This window comes from Vigna angularis, chromosome 6, assembly GCF_016808095.1.
Source record: "Vigna angularis cultivar LongXiaoDou No.4 chromosome 6, ASM1680809v1, whole genome shotgun sequence".
NCBI lineage: Eukaryota > Viridiplantae > Streptophyta > Magnoliopsida > Fabales > Fabaceae > Vigna > Vigna angularis.
The window spans coordinates 34738623-34757366 of record NC_068975.1 but is presented as its reverse complement, the minus strand read 5'-3'; the positions used below and the strand labels follow the sequence as shown (position 1 = coordinate 34757366).

The 18744-nt window shown below is 31.7% G+C and overlaps 2 protein-coding genes across 4 annotated transcripts; one reads left to right on the top strand and one right to left on the bottom strand.

The window, feature by feature from the left end:
* Positions 1 to 1608: 1608 nt before the first annotated feature.
* LOC108343165 (transcription elongation factor 1 homolog) lies at positions 1609 to 7093 on the bottom strand. Its single transcript, XM_017581266.2, has 5 exons — positions 6993 to 7093; positions 6351 to 6472; positions 6186 to 6256; positions 2072 to 2093; positions 1609 to 1978 (listed from the first exon to the last, which is right to left on the bottom strand). Exons 2-5 carry the CDS (start codon positions 6461 to 6463, stop codon positions 1921 to 1923), a joined length of 264 nt encoding a protein of 87 aa, XP_017436755.1. The 5' UTR covers positions 6464 to 6472; positions 6993 to 7093; the 3' UTR covers positions 1609 to 1920.
* A 5701-nt stretch (positions 7094 to 12794) lies between these two features.
* On the top strand, positions 12795 to 18154 carry LOC108343409 (uncharacterized). Of its 3 annotated transcripts, none has more exons than XM_052879720.1 (8): positions 12795 to 13219; positions 14371 to 14574; positions 14721 to 15212; positions 16063 to 16173; positions 16742 to 16927; positions 17269 to 17475; positions 17730 to 17850; positions 17934 to 18154. In XM_052879720.1, the coding sequence occupies exons 1-8, from the start codon at positions 12830 to 12832 to the stop codon at positions 18047 to 18049; spliced, it is 1827 nt and encodes a 608-aa protein (XP_052735680.1). In that variant the 5' UTR covers positions 12795 to 12829; the 3' UTR covers positions 18050 to 18154. The 3 variants fall into 3 exon arrangements, with proteins under 3 accessions (XP_052735680.1, XP_017437164.1, XP_052735681.1); XM_017581675.2 differs by having other exon boundaries at positions 12797 to 13219; positions 17937 to 18154; XM_052879721.1 differs by having other exon boundaries at positions 12879 to 13219; positions 14390 to 14574.
* The last annotated feature ends 590 nt before the right edge of the window (positions 18155 to 18744 follow it).

Below are 18744 nucleotides of genomic sequence, written 5' to 3'. Positions count from 1 at the left end.
ATGAAACAAAGAATTATTTTTCTCTTGTTTACACATAATCAAAAACACCCAATACAAAAAAAAAATTAAACTTTGTGACTCACAACATTTTCCGACAGGTCAAAATTATGTTTGTAACCTCTTCCTAATTCTCAAAATCATGTTAATAATATATAGTGACGTTCAGTCCAAATAAAAAAAAGATTAATATAGAATTAAGCACATAAATGTCACACACACACCAACACATTCATTTAATTAACTCATGCACTGATATTTTTATCTCAAATGTGTCTGGTATTTTTATATAAAACATTTCCGTATAAAATAGTTTAGAATACATGCTAAAAGAAGATTTTTATAAATGGATAAGATCCCACTAAAAAAAGATTTTTATAAACTACTTTTAACTATAAAAAATCTAACAGGAGACACTTGTTACCTGAGATAGTATAATTAGTGATTGTTGTTCCTTGTCTCACTAATAAATGAGAAGTTCCTCACTAGAAAATTATATAAAGTAAGGTACAAAGACCATAAAAACTTTGTTTAAACTTACATCCACACCCAATAAAGTATGAATGAAAGAAACATGCAAGAAAAAATACACTACTCGTTGTATACATCAAATAATCAATTTTAACTTAATTTTTATGTTGTTGTATATTAAATGATTAACTTTAAATAAGATTTTAGATTATTGAGACGTTTCTTATATCTTCAAAACACACTTAAAACATAAGGTTTTTGTAATTTATAGACACCTTGAAACAAATCACAAGAACTCACATAGTACAACATTCCATAACTCAACATGTGTAAGTTTATTAACACAAATTATAATAGACATCATACCATTCACTTCTAACATTTCAAGATATATATTTTTGCATGCATACACACACATACGGAAGTTTACATATGAAAAGTCATCACTACATCTTTTAAGTTTTTTACTTTACCTTGCTTATTTTCTTTTATATATGAAAAGTCATCCCTACATCTTTTAAGTTTTTTTATTTTATCTTGCTTATTTTCTTTTATATTTTTATGATCTTTATAGAATTGAAATGTAATATATAGATTTATATTGACTATATCAAGAATATTAGTATCTTATTTGAAATTTAATACAATATCTACTTTTATATTGACCTTAAACATAGTTTAATTAGTTATTATTTCTAGAATAATAAAGAATATAAATTTTATTTTAATTCTCGCAGTTTAGCCTCTGATCACTAATAGTAACATAACTGAGTCATAAATATCATTTCTGAATGAAACAAGCATCATTAGTTAGATAACATTTAGAGTTATAAATTTTATGAAGATCGATTTTTCTAATATTGTACAAAAACATGTTTAAATATATCATAATTAAGCGAAATACATTCTCCACCCATCAAAAACATGTTTAAAAGATCTCCAGTAAAATTTATCTCTAATATCTTGAACACTATCTATAACTTTCTACAAGCCCTAATTAATATATTCAATTAATTATCAAACCCCCACCCACAATTACAATTTAATGAAATATGACCAACTCTTAGTGTCCTAGTCCATAAAATATACACACACAAAAATTAAGTAATAGAGTTCTTTTATTTCTTTTATTGAAAAGGGTGAGTAGGAATTCATTAACTTTTATTGAATCCAAATCCAAGTCCATCAAGCTACATATTAGCCCCAGTCTTCCAAGTCATTCCAAAGGGCCTAAATTACACACTTTAGATATGCAACCAGCATACTTTACATATTACAAACTATCTTCCAATCAAGGTGACTTCATCTAAACAGGACAATTATTCCCATGCTCTTGAACATAATATTACATAACTCAATTATTACCAGTGCTCACATCAGGAACTGACTAAATACAGGTTGGAAATGTAAAATAGGCCAGTTACTCCGTCAGGAACAGCGATCGGAACATAGCTAAGCATCATCATCCACAGTGTTCACCCTTTCACATTCATCAATCCACTCACTGTATCTGCATAATTGGAAACAAAATACTTGAGTCAGGAATGACACTGTACACAGGAATGGAGATAGAGAAATGTTTCCGCATATTGATTTAACTTACATGTCTATTGGCTCTGATAAAGCTGCAAACAGGAAAAAAATAGTTACTAACTACATTTGTAATGTGTATGGTCTCCGCAGATACATACAATTGTGTCAACATTTCAAATCTCATCAAAGAAAAGGACATGCATTTTTTTTAAATTGAGTATGAAGAGGGAAGTTCACTTCATTTTCTTCCGGAAATAACCACAAAGAAGAACGTTATAAGCGGAGTTAAATTTATCCAGGATGTTCTGCCCAAAACTACCAAAAATGACAATTCACCATCGGTAGGAACAAATTATTTTCTTCTCTTCTTGCATTTAAAGAATGTGATGGGGAAGAGGTCTAATGTGTGAATAAGGGATTTTACAATATAGACAACCCTGTTTTGTTGTGGTATGTAAGTGCAGGAATGTTGGAAAGTGGTACCTTGTGTAAAAGAATCTCACATAGAAAAAAATTCCCTTCGATTGTCAACCCAAATATTGGCTATAGTGGTATTAAATTGGGTTTTGACAAAAGAGAAAATTGGCAAGAAGATGTTGGGTTTCACTTTTATGGTGTATGAAAAAAAACCCAAGTAAAGAGAGAAAAGTCATCCACAATAGTCAAAAAATACCTAGCACCAGAAAGATAAGGAATTTTATATGGTCCCCAAATATCACAATATTCAAAAAGGGTTAATGGAAGAAAATGAAGTATTTGGAAAAGGAAGTTGTGTCTGTTATACAAGAGTACAAACATTACAAGTTTTATTTGACTCTAACGAGAGATTTAACAAAGTTTTAGACATGAAGTCTAATCTAGATGGAGATAGATGTCCTAGTCGTCGATGCCATAAGGTAGAAGAAGTGTTTAAAGGAGATGACTAGGTAGAAGAAGTGTTTAAAGGAGATGACTGGTGACATGGACTGCTATCGATTGAATGGGAGTTTGTGACTTATTTGATGTCATTGCAACCAAGTCATAGAGTCCGCCTTGTTGTTTACCCAAACCAATTGTGTCATCTTCATCATCAAATCCTACAAAATACACCCAGAAGGAAAAAATGTTGTTGAATAATTTAGGCATAATACCCAATTTTATCCCCACTTTGGTTCGGAAATCTCAAGTTAGTCCCTTTATAGAAAAGTGAGTTGAATGGATCCTTACTTGTAATTAGTTGACTCTAATGAGTCCCTTCCGTTAAATAGAAGGAAACGGAGTTAGTGGACTGATGATGTGGCAGTTGTCTGTGGTGAGGTGTCAATACGCAATTGTTTGCGTGCTTGCGTGGTTCAGAAAGCTTCAAGTTCTCCTCTTCTCTCCGCGCCATTCCAACGGGATGAGACCCAAAGTCTCTTTCTTCTCCCTACAGTTCGCTGGCCTCCCAACCAAAAATGGCCACCGCATTCCAACCGGCATCGATGCCATCTCCGACACCCACGGACGGCCATCGTCGGACGCCGCTCCAGCCCCTCCTTCTCGCGTGCGAGGGAGGACCTCGCTTTTCACGTACGCCCCAGATCTGCTCCGAATCCATCCTTGCCGCGCCTCGATTCAGCCACCGCGGACGGATCCCACGCCGCCGCACGTCACCAGGACCCAGATGGCTGCGACGCTTCTTCTCTCTCCGCTCGCGGCCCAGATTCACCGCTGCCCTCGCCGGAGCTTGCTTCTCCACCGACGCCACCACTCCCTTTTTTTCTTTCCCTCTTCTAAGAAGGGTTCTTTCATCTCCAGCATCACCACCGAACATTTTCCCCTCTCTTTTTACTCATTCATTTTTTTTCTGAACCACGTTGCTTAGGTTTTACTCGATTATTACATTCTTTAATTTATTTTAATTCTCTTTTGTGGTGATGATGGGGCTGGGAAGAATTGAGAGATGATGGGGGGTTGGAGGAATTGGTTGGAGAAGATGAAGAAGGTGGTGGTGATAAAATACCACCAAGAACAGGAGGCACTGCAACAGGGGAAGCATTTGGAGAAGGGTTGGTTGAAGCCATCACGACACAAATCTTCCCTCAAAAGCAAAATGTACTAGTTAAACACTTCCATCACCATTCCTCTGATACTTTCTCAAACCACCATCACTCCAAATTCCTATGCTTTCCAGAAACAAACTCGACACAGCACCCCAGATCAAGCATCAACAAAAAATTTCAATTTTCAGATCAACCCTTCTACAAGCAATGCTCGAATTTCTTCAGAGAAAAAAAAAACACAACCCCCATGACCCAATCCCTTAAAAAAAAAAACACTTAACTTTGGCAAAGAGCAAAAAGTCAATACCCACAAACAACTTTCAAGAAAGCTAATACTTTAGTGAGGTACAACTGCCACGTCATCAAAGACAATTGCCACATCATCAGTCCACTAACTCCGTTTCCTTCTATTTAACGGAAGGGACTCATTAGAGTCAATTAATTACAAGTAAGGATCCATTCAACTCACTTTTCTATAAAGGGACTAACTTGAGATTTCCGAACCAAAGTGGGGACAAAATTGGGTATTATGCCAATAATTTAAATCTCTTGTGACTCAACTTGCCGATAAACAATTGCACTCAAAGGTAAAGTTCCAGTAGAGATAATTGGAGTCTGGTCACCATTTGGCATAACAATTGGTGGTAAACAAGTGTTTTCTTTATTGTTGACAAGGTTGGTGAAAATAATGAGATCGGTGGCCCCGCTATCAATTATAAGTTTGGGTGGTGACAAACCTAAAGAAACATTGGCATTGTTGGCCTTAGGGTTATTTAACTGAGATGATTCATTACCCCATATAATAGACAACATCGATTGGAATTGTAATTTAGTTAATCCATTCATTGCAGACTGCATCTGTTGCATTATTGGATTCACTGTGACAATATTAACTGAAGATTGACTACTACCATTGTGCTTAGAATAAGCATTCTTAGTTGCTCCATGCTTTGGGTGTTTAGAAGGATAATCATGTAACTTCCAGCCTGTTTCTTTTGTATGATCTCTATCACAATGAGAACAATGTAATGGCTTTCGGTGAGATGAATTAGGACAAGAAGAAGGGCCTTGTTTGCATTAAACAACAAGGTCTGCTGGTTTTGAACAACCATGGCTGAAGCTTCTATTGTGTCAAGTGTGGTGCCTAGCCTAAATGTCACTGTTTTTCTTCGGCTTTCGGTGAGATGAATTAGGACAAGAAGAAGGGCCTTGTTTGCATTAAACAACAAGGTCTGCTGGTTTTGAACAACCATGGCTGAAGCTTCTATTGTGTCAAGTGTGGTGCCTAAATGTCACTGTTTTTCTTCTTGAATGATTGAAGAATAAGCTTGTGTAACATCATTCATTAAGAGAAGTTGGCCACAAATAGCTCTATAAGAGTCATTCAACTCCATAAGAAACTGCATCAATTTGCACCTTTTATTATGTACCCCCACAAGTGCAGGTTGCATTACTATAGGAGCCTAACTTCCATAAATTTTTTAACTTCGAGTAATAGGCTTCGACTATCATTTGATCTTGAGCCAAACAGCAATGACTTTCTCAATCTGAAAAATCCAATATCAGGTGTTAAAGAATTAAAGATCCAAGATAACACCATGTCATTGCATTTTTTCCATGTTGTATATTCTTCTAGTTTGGCCCCGGCAGAAGGTGCCATGAGTGTTCCATCAACAAAACCCAATTTGGATTTTGCATTCAAAGAGATGACCATGGCTCTACACCAAGTTGAATAGTTGTCTCCATCTAGAGATTTGGAAACAAGGACCATTCTAAGATGATCATAATGATGGAGAGAATAAGAACTATTGGAATTTGGTGCATTTCCATAGTTAGCCATGGAAACAAGGACAGGGGAAAAAAAGGAATGATTGAACAGAGGATTGTTCCTGCTCTGATACCATGTAAAAAGAGGACAAATATTGAATGAAAATATCAGAAATATATACAAGAGAGAGTATCCATAATTATGCTATTTTATTCCTATAATTATACTAATATGTTCCTCTAATGATGCAAGACTATTCCTGTAAATAAGTTATTTTAATATAGACAATCATAACAATATCTTCTCTCAATAATCTTAGGAATAATCTTGGGATATCATTTATTTTTAACAATCATCAATGTCACTAATGCCAAACCCGGACCATTGATACAAACCTGTGATGGTAGTGCTAAAGCTCTCTTGGCATATTCCACAAGTAGCTTCCCCGATCAAATTCTTCATGTCACTGACAAAAGAAATCCAAAGATGAGCTCCAAACCAATAAGTAAGATCCATCTATATCATGATCATATCCCTTACAAGTAATAAGAAGTGCTTACATGCGGCATTCAACACTGCTGCCATGATTGCAGAAAGGGCAGCTGAAGACAGTATCAAGCTTATCCATTCTTTTCTTTGGAGCAGGCTTTGCCTTTGCCTTCCTTTTCCCCATAGCTTAACCCTGCTTCCAAAATAAAAATAAAAACAATACAGTGAAATGAAAACTTCTCCAGATTCCACAGTTTGAAAATACATATAGGACTCATTAGGAAAAACAACCACAGACCCACAAAACAGTTAAACTTTTCCAGCAATCAACCCAATCTTTTTTCCTGTTTTTCAAGGTCGAACACAAATTATAATCCTATAGATAAAATTGATTTGAAACCTATCAAAATTTTAATCAGACGCATAAAAAAAATACAAAAATAATATCTAAAGGATTCTCTCTTAAAGAAAAAAAATAATATCTAAAGGATTCTCTCTTGAATCCGCGACATAAAAACTCAGTAAGCCATCCGTTTAGATGAATTTAAAAAAAAAAAATTGTTACCCTAATGAAAAGAAACACAAAATCTTATGTTCGGCAAGTTTCTTAAGCAACCAAACAACATAAAGAATAAAGGGAAATCAATCCACATAAAAGACTAAAGACTAAGGTAACCAAAAAAATTGAATGGAAAAGAAAGAACAAGAAATACCTTGACGGAACGGAACCCTAGAGAGGATGCGTGAGAGACAGAACAATGGTGAAAGAGGGAGAAAAAGTAAAAACCAAATGCATTGAACCTCTTTCTTCCTTTTATATATATATATATATAACATTCAGTCGGTCCACTACATGTAGGTATGGAAAATTCCATTACATGTCTCTTTTATATGGTCACATCAATACAAATACAGTTATTCATCATGATTATTGTCAAATATTTCTTAGTATTAGTATTAGTATTAGTTTGGTCACTTCTCATTATATAATTTTTTTATGGTAAATTATATCATTAAATACTTTTATTATTATTTTTATTATGTTATTATTAGTATAAACATTTGCTAGTGTATTATTATTATTATAAAATGTCTTTATTTTTGATGATAATAAAAAATAATAAAATTATTATTATTAATATAATAAATTAAATATAAATAATTTTTATTTATTGTATAGCTAGTTTTATAATTAAAAAATCATTTAATTTAGAAAAAGAAAATAATGGTTAAATTTAATGAAAAGCTACTTAAAATTGATAAAATAATCATTTTAGTTTAAAAAATATTATTTAAAGAGCAACCAATATAAATACTAAAGAGGAAAATCTTTTATACATAGACTAGAGAAAATACACTATTCACTTTTTTATAATAGAAAATAATAAAATTATAATTATAAAAATAGATATAAATAATTTTTACATTTTTAAATTTTAATTACTTTTTATTTATTTTAAAAGTTGATTTTATTTATTTAATATTAAAATGTAGTTAAATTTAAAAAATAAACAGTTTAGTTTAAAAATTTTATTAAATTTAAACAAAATGATAACTTGAAAAATAAAAGTAAACACAAAAAAGATAATTCCTTTTTTATATAAGTATAAATAAGTATAAATATAGATTAAAATATATTTATAAAAATTAATAGAAAACATAATTATAAAACTTAAATCAAAAATTTGGTAATAATAATGCGGGCACCAAAAATATTATCAAATAATTAAAAATCAATTATTTTTATATATAACTAGTGAAAGGTCCATGTGTATGTTTTTCTACCCTACAAGTAATAATAAAATTTTTATAATTATAAAAGCATATTTAAATCATTTTTATATTTTACTGTATTTTATTTTAGATTTTTTTAATAATTTTATTGTAAATATTAATTTTAGTTTAGAAAATACTTAAGTTTTAGAAAAAAACGGTTAATTAGAAAAAAAAATAGTTAATCTTAAAATAAAAAATTAGTAAAATAATTATTTTAATTTTAAAAAAAATAGTAAACCAATTCACCCAAAAAGATAATTTTCTTTATATAATAATATAGATTGTAGAAGATTATTATTACTATCATTCGATAATTAATACGACAATTACCAATATCTTAACTAATATTTCCACTGCTATTATTATTTTATTATCCTTTTCCTAGGGTACATCAAATATTATATAAAATTAATATTTATCTTGTTATCATACTATCATATTCTTTTTCTCTTTAATGTGCAGTATTAATAATTATTTTCATAACCTTTATGATTAATTTCATATTTATTATTATTTTTTATTGAAGTATGTTAATACAACCATAATTAATAATATTGTACTAAATAACAAAAGAATATATATATATATATATATATATATATATATATATATATATATATATATAACTCCTAAACTAAATTTTTAGTTTTTAAAAAACTAATTATATAACATTCTAATTATCTGTTATCACTTATAATATTATATAACTGGAGTAAACTATATACAAATACATATATGTGTATAAACATAATAATTATAAAAAACATATACAAACGTCAATCAAATTATATTTTCACAGTAAAAGTTATTATAACAAATTACACTTGAATAACTTCTATCTAAGAATAATCAAATATTTAACCATGTTTCAATTATTCAAATTAATTTGTCATTGATATTTTTCAAATACCTTATGATAAACATATCTAACAAAACATTAAAAATTCATCTTTAAAATTATTTTTTTTGATTATTTGCTGCCCTGATAATATAATAATACGGTGCACAAATTTATTATTTTCTCACCATTTTGATGTTTTGATTTTCGTGATTTAGATTATAATGAGACTATATTCTTTTCACGATAAACTTTGTTTTTAATATTATAACTCTGTGGATTATGGTATAATTTCAAATACTTCTCATCACACACTTATTAAAGAACCATTATACCATAAAAAGATCGATACATTATAATGTAGTTATCTTCTTGAACTATATCAATATAAAAACACAAATTTCACCAATACATGATACAACACTTCTCAATTCTTCCGTAAGTGGGTTTTTTTTTACAACACATATACAACTTTAGTTTTCATTTGAATTTTGTTTTTATTTTTTATAATAAAGTCGGGGTTTTTATAAATACTTTATCATAACTTTACTCTTTTAATATTTAAGATTTTAATTAATTTCATTTAATATAGTTATTTATATTAGTATAATTAATAATTGAAAAAAATTATTAGAATAAGACTAAATTAATTCTATAACTCTTACATGATATAAAAAAATTAATAGAGTGGAAAAATAAATATTACAAAGTGATACATCATTACCAGTAGACAATTTCTTAATGTGAATTTTGTTATGAGAGTAAAAGTATTTTTTTTCATTCTCAATTAATTAATATGCTTTAGGGTTTTGAATAAAGTTGAAACCGTATAGGTTGATCAATAATCATACTTTCATGAAATTGAATTTTGTAAGTTTTGTAAATATAAGTTTCAATAAGAACAAACTACAATAACATGAGGACATGGCTTAGAAATTTTTCATAATCACACTATCACTCATTTAACTTAACTACATAGACATTAGTCTCTGACGCAATTAGGCATTTATTATCTCTTAGTTATCAAACACAAATTGTTGATCATACCAGTAGACATGACACATGATCGAAATATGTTCATCTTTATTTATTATTCTGACTGTAATGATGATAAGATAATTCATCTTCTATGTTATAAAACATGAGTTATGTTAATGTGTTGCATATTTGAATAATATTCGAAAGAATCAAATCAATACTTCCTTCAATAATTGCAAATGCTAAAGAAAATATGTTGCAATAATTAAAACATTTAGTGCAAGGTTTAAAAGCCTATATCAACAGAGGCTCAAAATGTAACAAGAGGTGTCTTGTACACCATCGACAATAATAAAAAAATCAATACTTTACAATTGTTTTAAAGCTTCATTTGTCTCTCCTTCAACAATTATGAATACCATAGAAAGTGTGTTGTTATAATTAAAAACTTAACGACGGTCAAATCGACGATAATATTAAACAACAACTTATCACGTCAATTGCAAAAACATCACAATTATATATCAAATATAAAATACAAATAACATCTAAAAGATAACATAGAAGGTCACCTGCTACTCTAATTTCTACAAAATAAATATTTATATTATGATTATTATTTGATAACATGTTTTCATTTTAGATATTCTAATTCAAATATTTTAAATTTTCCTCAATTTTTTTAAATATAAATCTCTACAAATTGTTCAATTAAAATTTTAAAAAGTAAAAAAATACAATAAAGTATCTATCAAACTGTTCAATTAATTAAATAAAAACAATAAATAAATATCATTCTTACAAATTAAACATAACAGAATAAAATAAAATCAGAATTTGTTTTGTGTTAAAAAAACTTCAAATGAAACTAAAGTTGATAACCAAATATGACTTCAACTAATAGAACAAAAAAACCTTCTTAGATAAAGCAATGACACATATGAGGACTTCATTAAAAAAAAAACAAAGCTCAAGTTATGTTCTCTCATACAACTTCAACTGTATAATAGAAAAAAAAATATTATAACCAAAGTCATATGCATGTACCACGACTTCACTGATACAACTTTATGTAAGACAAAATTATTCTCACGCTAAACCTGAAATCGTTTTAGGTGATATGATTTTACACTTAAAAAAATCATATTATGAGAGGAGTCACGACTTCACTCAATCTTGTATTATTTAAAAAATTTACTCTTTCATTGTATAATTATGAAAGCAAAATGATTCTTTTGACAAATAAATTGTTTTTCTACATGGATTGAAATCTACATACACCTGACAACATTTTTTATAAAAACACATAACTCCAAACTTCAAAATTTTAGAAATTTTTTAAACGGAAACAAAACATTAGAAGACATTTTTATGATAAAATAACAAATGAACATTCACATTATATTTATAAATTTGTCATTTTTTATATATCCTGCAATTTATTTAGAAGGAAAAGCAAAATGTATTATCACCATGATCCATCCTCCATTTTTTTTCCTTCGTTATTTTTGGACATTAAATAAAATAACCATTGCAAAAGAGATTGAAATATCACGAGTTGATCACACTAAGACAAATTATACGAAGTTCATTCTGCAACAAATTTACGGGTGTTTATTTCTGCACCCCACTTTTTTTCGTTTTGCACTCCCATAAAAGTTGTAATCCCAAAAATATCCTTTATTAAAATTGTAATAAAAGTCCCTACACCACCTTGGTTTTAATTATTTTTCAGATTCGATGTTATGTTCTAGATCAGTAAGTAAATTTTTCCAAAACACTCAATTCAATTCGAAAAGTACAAAAAAATATATTATGAATTGGATATTTCGAAAAGTATTTCCAAATTTAAAAATATCTTCATATTTTTAAATCTATAAATATCTTTCAAAACACTCTTCCTAAAATTTTCTTTTGTATTTCATAATGCATTTCGTAAAAATGAATCCAAAACATTAAAAAATGTGATTTCAAATCCAAAATACGGAATTGAAATCAAGCTGCAAACCACTGGTATGTTACCTAAACTTAGATGAAGAAGAAGAACATTGAGGTGTAAGTTAGGGTTTTAAATTTGAAATCCGAAAAATGTGAGGGGGTGGGTCCATGAGTGAATTTATTAAGAGAGAGAAAAGGTAAAAAAAATTACCTACTAAGATAATTTTTTTTTCTATAACTTTTTAAAAAATTAGAGGTGGAGGAAGAAGCTTGTTAGAGGGGTGTTGCTCCTTTCACCACCACTCTATATTTCCTTCACCTCCCCACATTATTTTAAATACAATTATATCCTTAAGTTAAAAATATTTTTACTTTTACTCTATTTTAAATGATTTGAAACCCTAATTTTACTTTCCCAGTATCCACCCACGGAACTCTCTTCTCCTTTCCCAATTTTCGTTTCACCTCCCCACCTCCCGCACTTTCATTCCTTTTTCTTCCCAGTTTTTTTTTTGGTTTGAAAGCTTCCATTGCCGCCATGGTGTGAAGGAGCGTCGCCGCCGTGGTGTGGAGGAACATCAAGGAACGTCCAAAGCATCAACCAGCGTGAGGAAGTATATTCAACGGATGTCGACATCCGTTTTTCCTTAAACGGATGTTGACATGCGTTGAAAGGTTACGTTTTTTATTTTAGGGTTTTATTTCAAGGTTTATTCAAATACGAGGAACCACTCCACGCACTGCACCACGAGAGGAAGACTGCTTGATAATTTTTTCCACCACAAAGAGAGGAAGAAATATAATGTTAAAATGAAAGAAAAATATTTTACTTATGTACGATAATAACCTTAATAAAATTTTATTGAGGAACACCCTTGTTAGAGATGTTGGGAGAAACACTCATTTTGTTTGGGCCAAGGGGATCCAACTTCTAAAGATGTGGCCCAATAGTCCATTCCGTAGTATTACGTTGAATCACGATAAGAGGAAAAAGAGACGACGACCATCGTCACTGACGCGATGACAATGGCAATGGCCGCTTCCTCACTGTTTTCACCTGTTCTTCCCCACACCGAATTCTCATCAACTCTCCACTTCACCAAATCCAAAAATTCTATCTTTTCCCTCTCTTGCTCTTCTCCCAAAAGCATTCCGGTGACGGAACAGCAAGTACTCCAAGCCATAGCGGACTCCGACGGCAAGAACCTCCCATGCGTCAGAACCTACGAAAACGACCTGTCTCAGCTCACTCTCGTCGGAATCGTCGATTTCCAGCAAGCTTTGACTGCGTCGGCCGCCGACGGCGGACAAGTTGCCTCCGACCACATCGACGCCGGCATGGAGGCCATGGTCGTCGAAACTGTGTTCCCTGTTCCTTCAAGCGACCGCGCCACTGTCTCCACTCGGCTGGTTCGTTCAGTCTTATTTTCTGCACTTCGTTTCGTGAAATTTGAAAAGGGGAGAGATAAATGTTTTGTCAGAAAGAAATGAACAGTGGTTTCTGTCAAAGAACACTGTTATTTTCTTTTGGATTTTATTAATCGATTTGTGTTTTAAAAAACTGTGTATTGTGTGTTCTGTTTCGTGCAATTGGTGCGCGTAGGAGAGAGCATGACTCAATTGGAAATGAAACTCTGTTCGTTACAGCATAATGTGATGGTTGTACTTAGGTTCCATGACTTGGTCATAATTGTCTACAAAAGAGAAAAGCAAAGAAGGCAAGACCAATAATTTATCTCCCAAGGTAAAATCAGCTTATGTAGTTCAACTTGTAGATAAGTTAGACGATATAACGTCTATATATGTTTAGTGCAAAGTTCATTTGAGTCTGGTTGGACAAATTTCTCCACAAACACTTATTGAGAGAAAGATAATAAGAAAAAAATGAAATGAGTTTTTTCATAAGTTAAAGTTAGCGCATGCTTTAGTTGAAAATGAGAAGTTAAAGAAGTTATATGGGAGGGCTTCTATAAATTAACTAATACATAATTTTAGTTTATGGAGAGAGAATCTTTTCATTTTTCTTTTTATATTTTTCTCCTAGAAGTGCTTTTGGAGAAATATTTTCAAACACTCATGTTACTTTCTTATTTTATTCTTATACAAGCATTTAAGGAAAAAATTATCCAGAAATAGACAAAATTTTGTATATATCGAGCAACGAGTGCATCAGGGATGAAACCGGGCGTATGTTATATCACCATTGTAAAGCACAGTTGGTATTCACCAGAGGTTTCTTAAGCATGCAGATCCTGTGTATAGCAAAGATTTTGTTTGGAGATGTAATAGAACCCAATTCAGCGATCTCTACCTCTTGGGGAATTAGTCTCATAGCTTGTGGCCATGGAGATACCTTTCTTTAAGCAAAAAAAGTAGTAAATGTTGTAACCAGGAAACTGTGATGTGGACATGTTTGAGGTGCTTATATATGTTAAGCTTCAATTGCGGGATATTTTTTGTTTTTTTGAAATGTTTTGGTGTGAATTATGTATGTTGTCTTTGGTGGGAGCTTGTGGGAATGAAATTTGAGGATTGAATTTCAAAGCTTGTTGTTTTGACAGTTCTTACCTGCTAGGAAAGTCAAAGAAAAAGCTGCTAAGCTCAGGAAGTCTTTTCCTAGAGATGTATTTTCTGGCTCTGGGTCTAAGAATGTACTTGCTATGACCTTTCGGCAAGTAGTTTTGCAGCAGATTTGGAGCTATGACCTGAATGTCTTTCAACCAGGAGAGGAACGGAAGATGGAGGATCTTGAAACACCAAGAGAGGTTTGTAAATTATCGTTTCTTTGGAATCTTTTGAGTTTTGGTATATCTGTTCCTTTTGTAAATTGTAATGTCATATTATAATGTCTGTACTGCAGGTGGACCTGATACTGATGTGTTGAGTTCTTTTATGCATTTCATATGAGCAGGTTCCTGCATCTTTTTCTCTCAGCTCATCTAATGACTATCTTATCTCTGTGCTTGCGGAAGCTATTTGCATGTCTGCACTTCAAAGCACTCAATCACAATTTCTTGATAAAACACTAGGTGGTAATAGAAGTGGCTTCATTCACTGGTTTCGAAAACCTGAAAGTGTTCAGTCAAAAGATTCAGCAGTTATTTTATCCAGATTATTTGAAGACGAGATAGTTGAAAATGCTCGGAGTCTACTGGATAATTATAATTCAATGAAGGATGGCTTAAAGACTGTGAAAATCAAGTCGGGGCATTGGTGGAGGCCATCATGTTATGAAAAGTTAGAGAAAATTGGTGGTTCTGGTTTCAGTGCTTGGGCAAGTGAGTATGTACCTGCATATCGGTTAGAAATTGACACCAAGATAATGGGAGATGCCAAAATTGAAGGCTGGAAGAAGTCTGCAGCAGGGAATAGGTGGGAAGTTGTTTTGACCCACTCCCAAATGGTATTGTTTCTTTTCCTTATTTTTAGTGTTTATTTTTATTTTTAAATATAGGGACTCTAGTCTCTGCTATTTAAGAAAACTTTAGCAGTGGGCTTTATTTTTTCTTCAGTTTTATTAAAAAGACGGGAAAAGAGGATTGTAACATCTTTCGCTCAATATACTTGTTTGAGTGGTGGGTAGCCTCCTCCCATCTCGCTTCAAGTTGTTAGATAGACAAAGGATAGTAAGTCTTAGCCACTTAAAACCAGGCCGTTGGCTAAAATTGAACCGAAGGGGTCAAAGTAAGTTCTTACAATATATCACATAAAAACCACTAAAACCTAAGTATACCTTCATCTGAATTTTCTCTTTAAATTATTATTCTTTTAAATCCAATTGCAACAATTTGTTGGGAAAAGAAAAGTAATAGGCAAACAAACACAAGCAAAGAATTACAAATGGTTAAAATTAAATATCGAAGAAAAGTTGAAAAGAGTGAAAGGGAGGCAAACTGAGAACCCGTTAGTCTCTTTACAACCGACAACATTTGATTCTATAAGATTTAGTTGATATATAGAGGAACATGGACAATTAGTTGATCCTTGTTCAGACTTTTAAATTATATAAAGGGATTTCTAATAAGACGCATGGACAAGAAAGTTCTAAATAGACGGGGCCCTTTACTTCTGCCAATTTCTGTTTTGTTTGCTAAGTTTGAGTATGGTGTCTTTAGTTCAATACTTATCACTGTTTATTGCAAATACATCTTCAGTATAGAAAGGGTTGTTCTTGGGTGGTTTTAAGTTTGTCGTAACTGTGTCATTAATATCATGTATAGATGTAATCAGTTATAAGTTGAACAAAATTGCAGGTTCAGTTGGCTGAAACTCTAGATATCTACTATGTAGATCCTTATTCACTACCTGATAAGCAATTATCCTGTGGTTTGGCTGCTAAGTTTGCCAATGTGCCCAATAAAACGGTAATCTATTGTACCTTTTTCTTCTTAAAATTCTCCAATTTATCATTTACAAGACTTGGCCTTTTGTGTTATGTTAAAATCTATTGGAACTCTCTGGGTTTTGTCTCTGCCAAACTTGCCAAAGGGTTCAATAAAAGGGTAACAAATTGTTGGAGAGTAAAAAGAAACTACATGATAATGTCTTTCTATATATAAAGTTACTCTTCCAATAACATCCTTGTTCAATATCATGCAGAGTGTTCCAATTGTGAACAGGAGAATATATTGTTTTCCAATTCCTGTATTTTTTTTTTTAAAAAAGAACCATATTTAGTGGCTTCCATTTTTGAGGACCAAAAGAAGGAAATGTCATATTTTCTTTATAGGAAGAACTGTTGAAACTTAACCAATTAATGATGCTGAAGATATAGTTTTCTTGTACGCATATATAAACAAGTAAACAAGGATAGTTCACATTGATTTTTTTTTTTCTTGTTAGTTATATTTTATGCTTACTAATTCGTTTTTTGAATGATTGTCAAACAGAGTACACTATTTAATTGATTTTTATTTATTTATTTTTGTGTAGGGGAATTCTTTTCCTAAATTGTTGTCAGTCACCCTTGCAAGTGGTATATTTCTTGTAGCAATTAGTGTTTTCGGTCAATTTTGTTTGCCTTGGTTATGCAAGGAAAGGAAACGATCAGTAGAATATAGATCTCTCCCATCATCTGATGTCAAGGTTTCAGTGCATGACTTTTTGGATGCAACAAAGGTGTGCAATCTATCATTTTCTTTTTCTTATATTATTTTATGTATTTATATATAGCCTGCATACCATGTTTGACACAATGAAAACACAGAATGAAAAAAGACTTGTCATTGGAAATCGATTGATCTCTATAAGTTATAATATTGAAAATCCGTCGGCATTTTTCCTGGCTTTGTGCCCTATTGTTATATTGGAAACTGTTTACGTTCCAATATTGCAACACTGAATCTTTACTACAAAGGTTGTAGGTAATTTTTTAGCTATTTTCTGAGTTTCTCCTAGCATATTGGTATTGTTTATACATCTTTCTAAGAATCCCTTCTTTGGATCTCTTTCATGGATAGTTGGGAGAGTATTGCGTGTTAGCTATTACTAAAGTAAAAAGCACTTTTGGCTGGTCGGATGAAATTAAGGTTGAAGATGATTTTGGTGTCTGGATTGGAGAATTGCCAGCTTACTTGAGAGTTGAAGGTGTTGATACTCTTTCTACTTCTTCAGAGAATATAAACGCAGATGCAAAAGTGTCCATACAGGACATTGCCAGTTACCAGGTACCCCAGAATTTCTGAATATTATAATTAATAATCTTCTCCTTTGGCTTGTATGTTTTTTAGTTCAAAGGCATGACTAATGATTAGAATTTAATTTCATTAACTACTGGGGTTTCCTGAACACGGAGGAATAATTGCGTTATGTCATGTTTGGTTTGTATTATTCAATCTAGTCTTGATATTTGCAATTTTGTCTAGAAACTCTTCATACTGCATTAATTGATGTTTTTCCCATGCAATTGTTTGAAATTTAGGTGGTTTTCTCAAGCGAGGGGAAGATAGTTGGCTTTCAACCTTTGAGCCGGGTGGCTGTCAATCATTGGGCTGCTAATCCTTTAGCAAAGGAGCTGTATAGAGGAAAAAGGCTTTCCCCAAGTAAATATCAGTCGCTCTTCTTACTTTTTGTTTAAGCCTAACCTGCTATTGAAGCGCTAACCGTTCTCCTGGATTTTCCGAAGCAGGTATCATTGAACCAGGTCTCAAGGTGTCCCTCCCAGAAAAGGTTATCGTAGTAGAGTTATTGATGTCGATAAATCCAGATGCATATTTTGCTCTAGCCAGGCCATTCCGGTGATCTTTTCTTGGTGTAGTTGTAATGTTAGATAGGTAGGCCTACTGGTTGACTAACCGATCCGAACATTGTAGTTAACGTTATATTTCCCAATGTGAAATTTTTGAGGCATTAGAAGCTGTGCCCTGAGTTTTTTTAGTTTTTTTTTTTAAAATTAGACATTCTGAATATTTTAGCATTTTGTTTGCGTTAAATTGAAAAGAAACCCCACCACGTTGTTTCAAAATAGTTCATAAACCCTTTCTGAATATGAATATACACTTGGCATACCATTTGTGCATTGATTGACTGACACAAGATATAGGCAAATATGATAGAAATTAAGAGGTGAAGATATTAAAGAAAATCAGAAAGTGAACCATTGTTTGGATGAGCGGAAATGAAGAAGGGTAAAAATTGAAAAAATCTGTTTGGTTAAATAACTAGAAGACTGTTGACAAAAAAAAAATGAAGCTAATGTAGATATAAGTATTTTAACCTTAATGTAAGGAAAAAAAATGAGGGAAATTGAGGGTAAAAATAACGTCGATGTTGTATCAATTATGTGAAATTGATTTTTTTTATTTGTTTTTATTACTCGATTTCCATGAACTCTATCTTCTACTTTTGACTAAAACAAGCACAACATAATGGCTGATATCGTTACCATTTGTGTGGTATTGATTTCTGAATTCCTGACCATTAGACTTCCTTTGTTC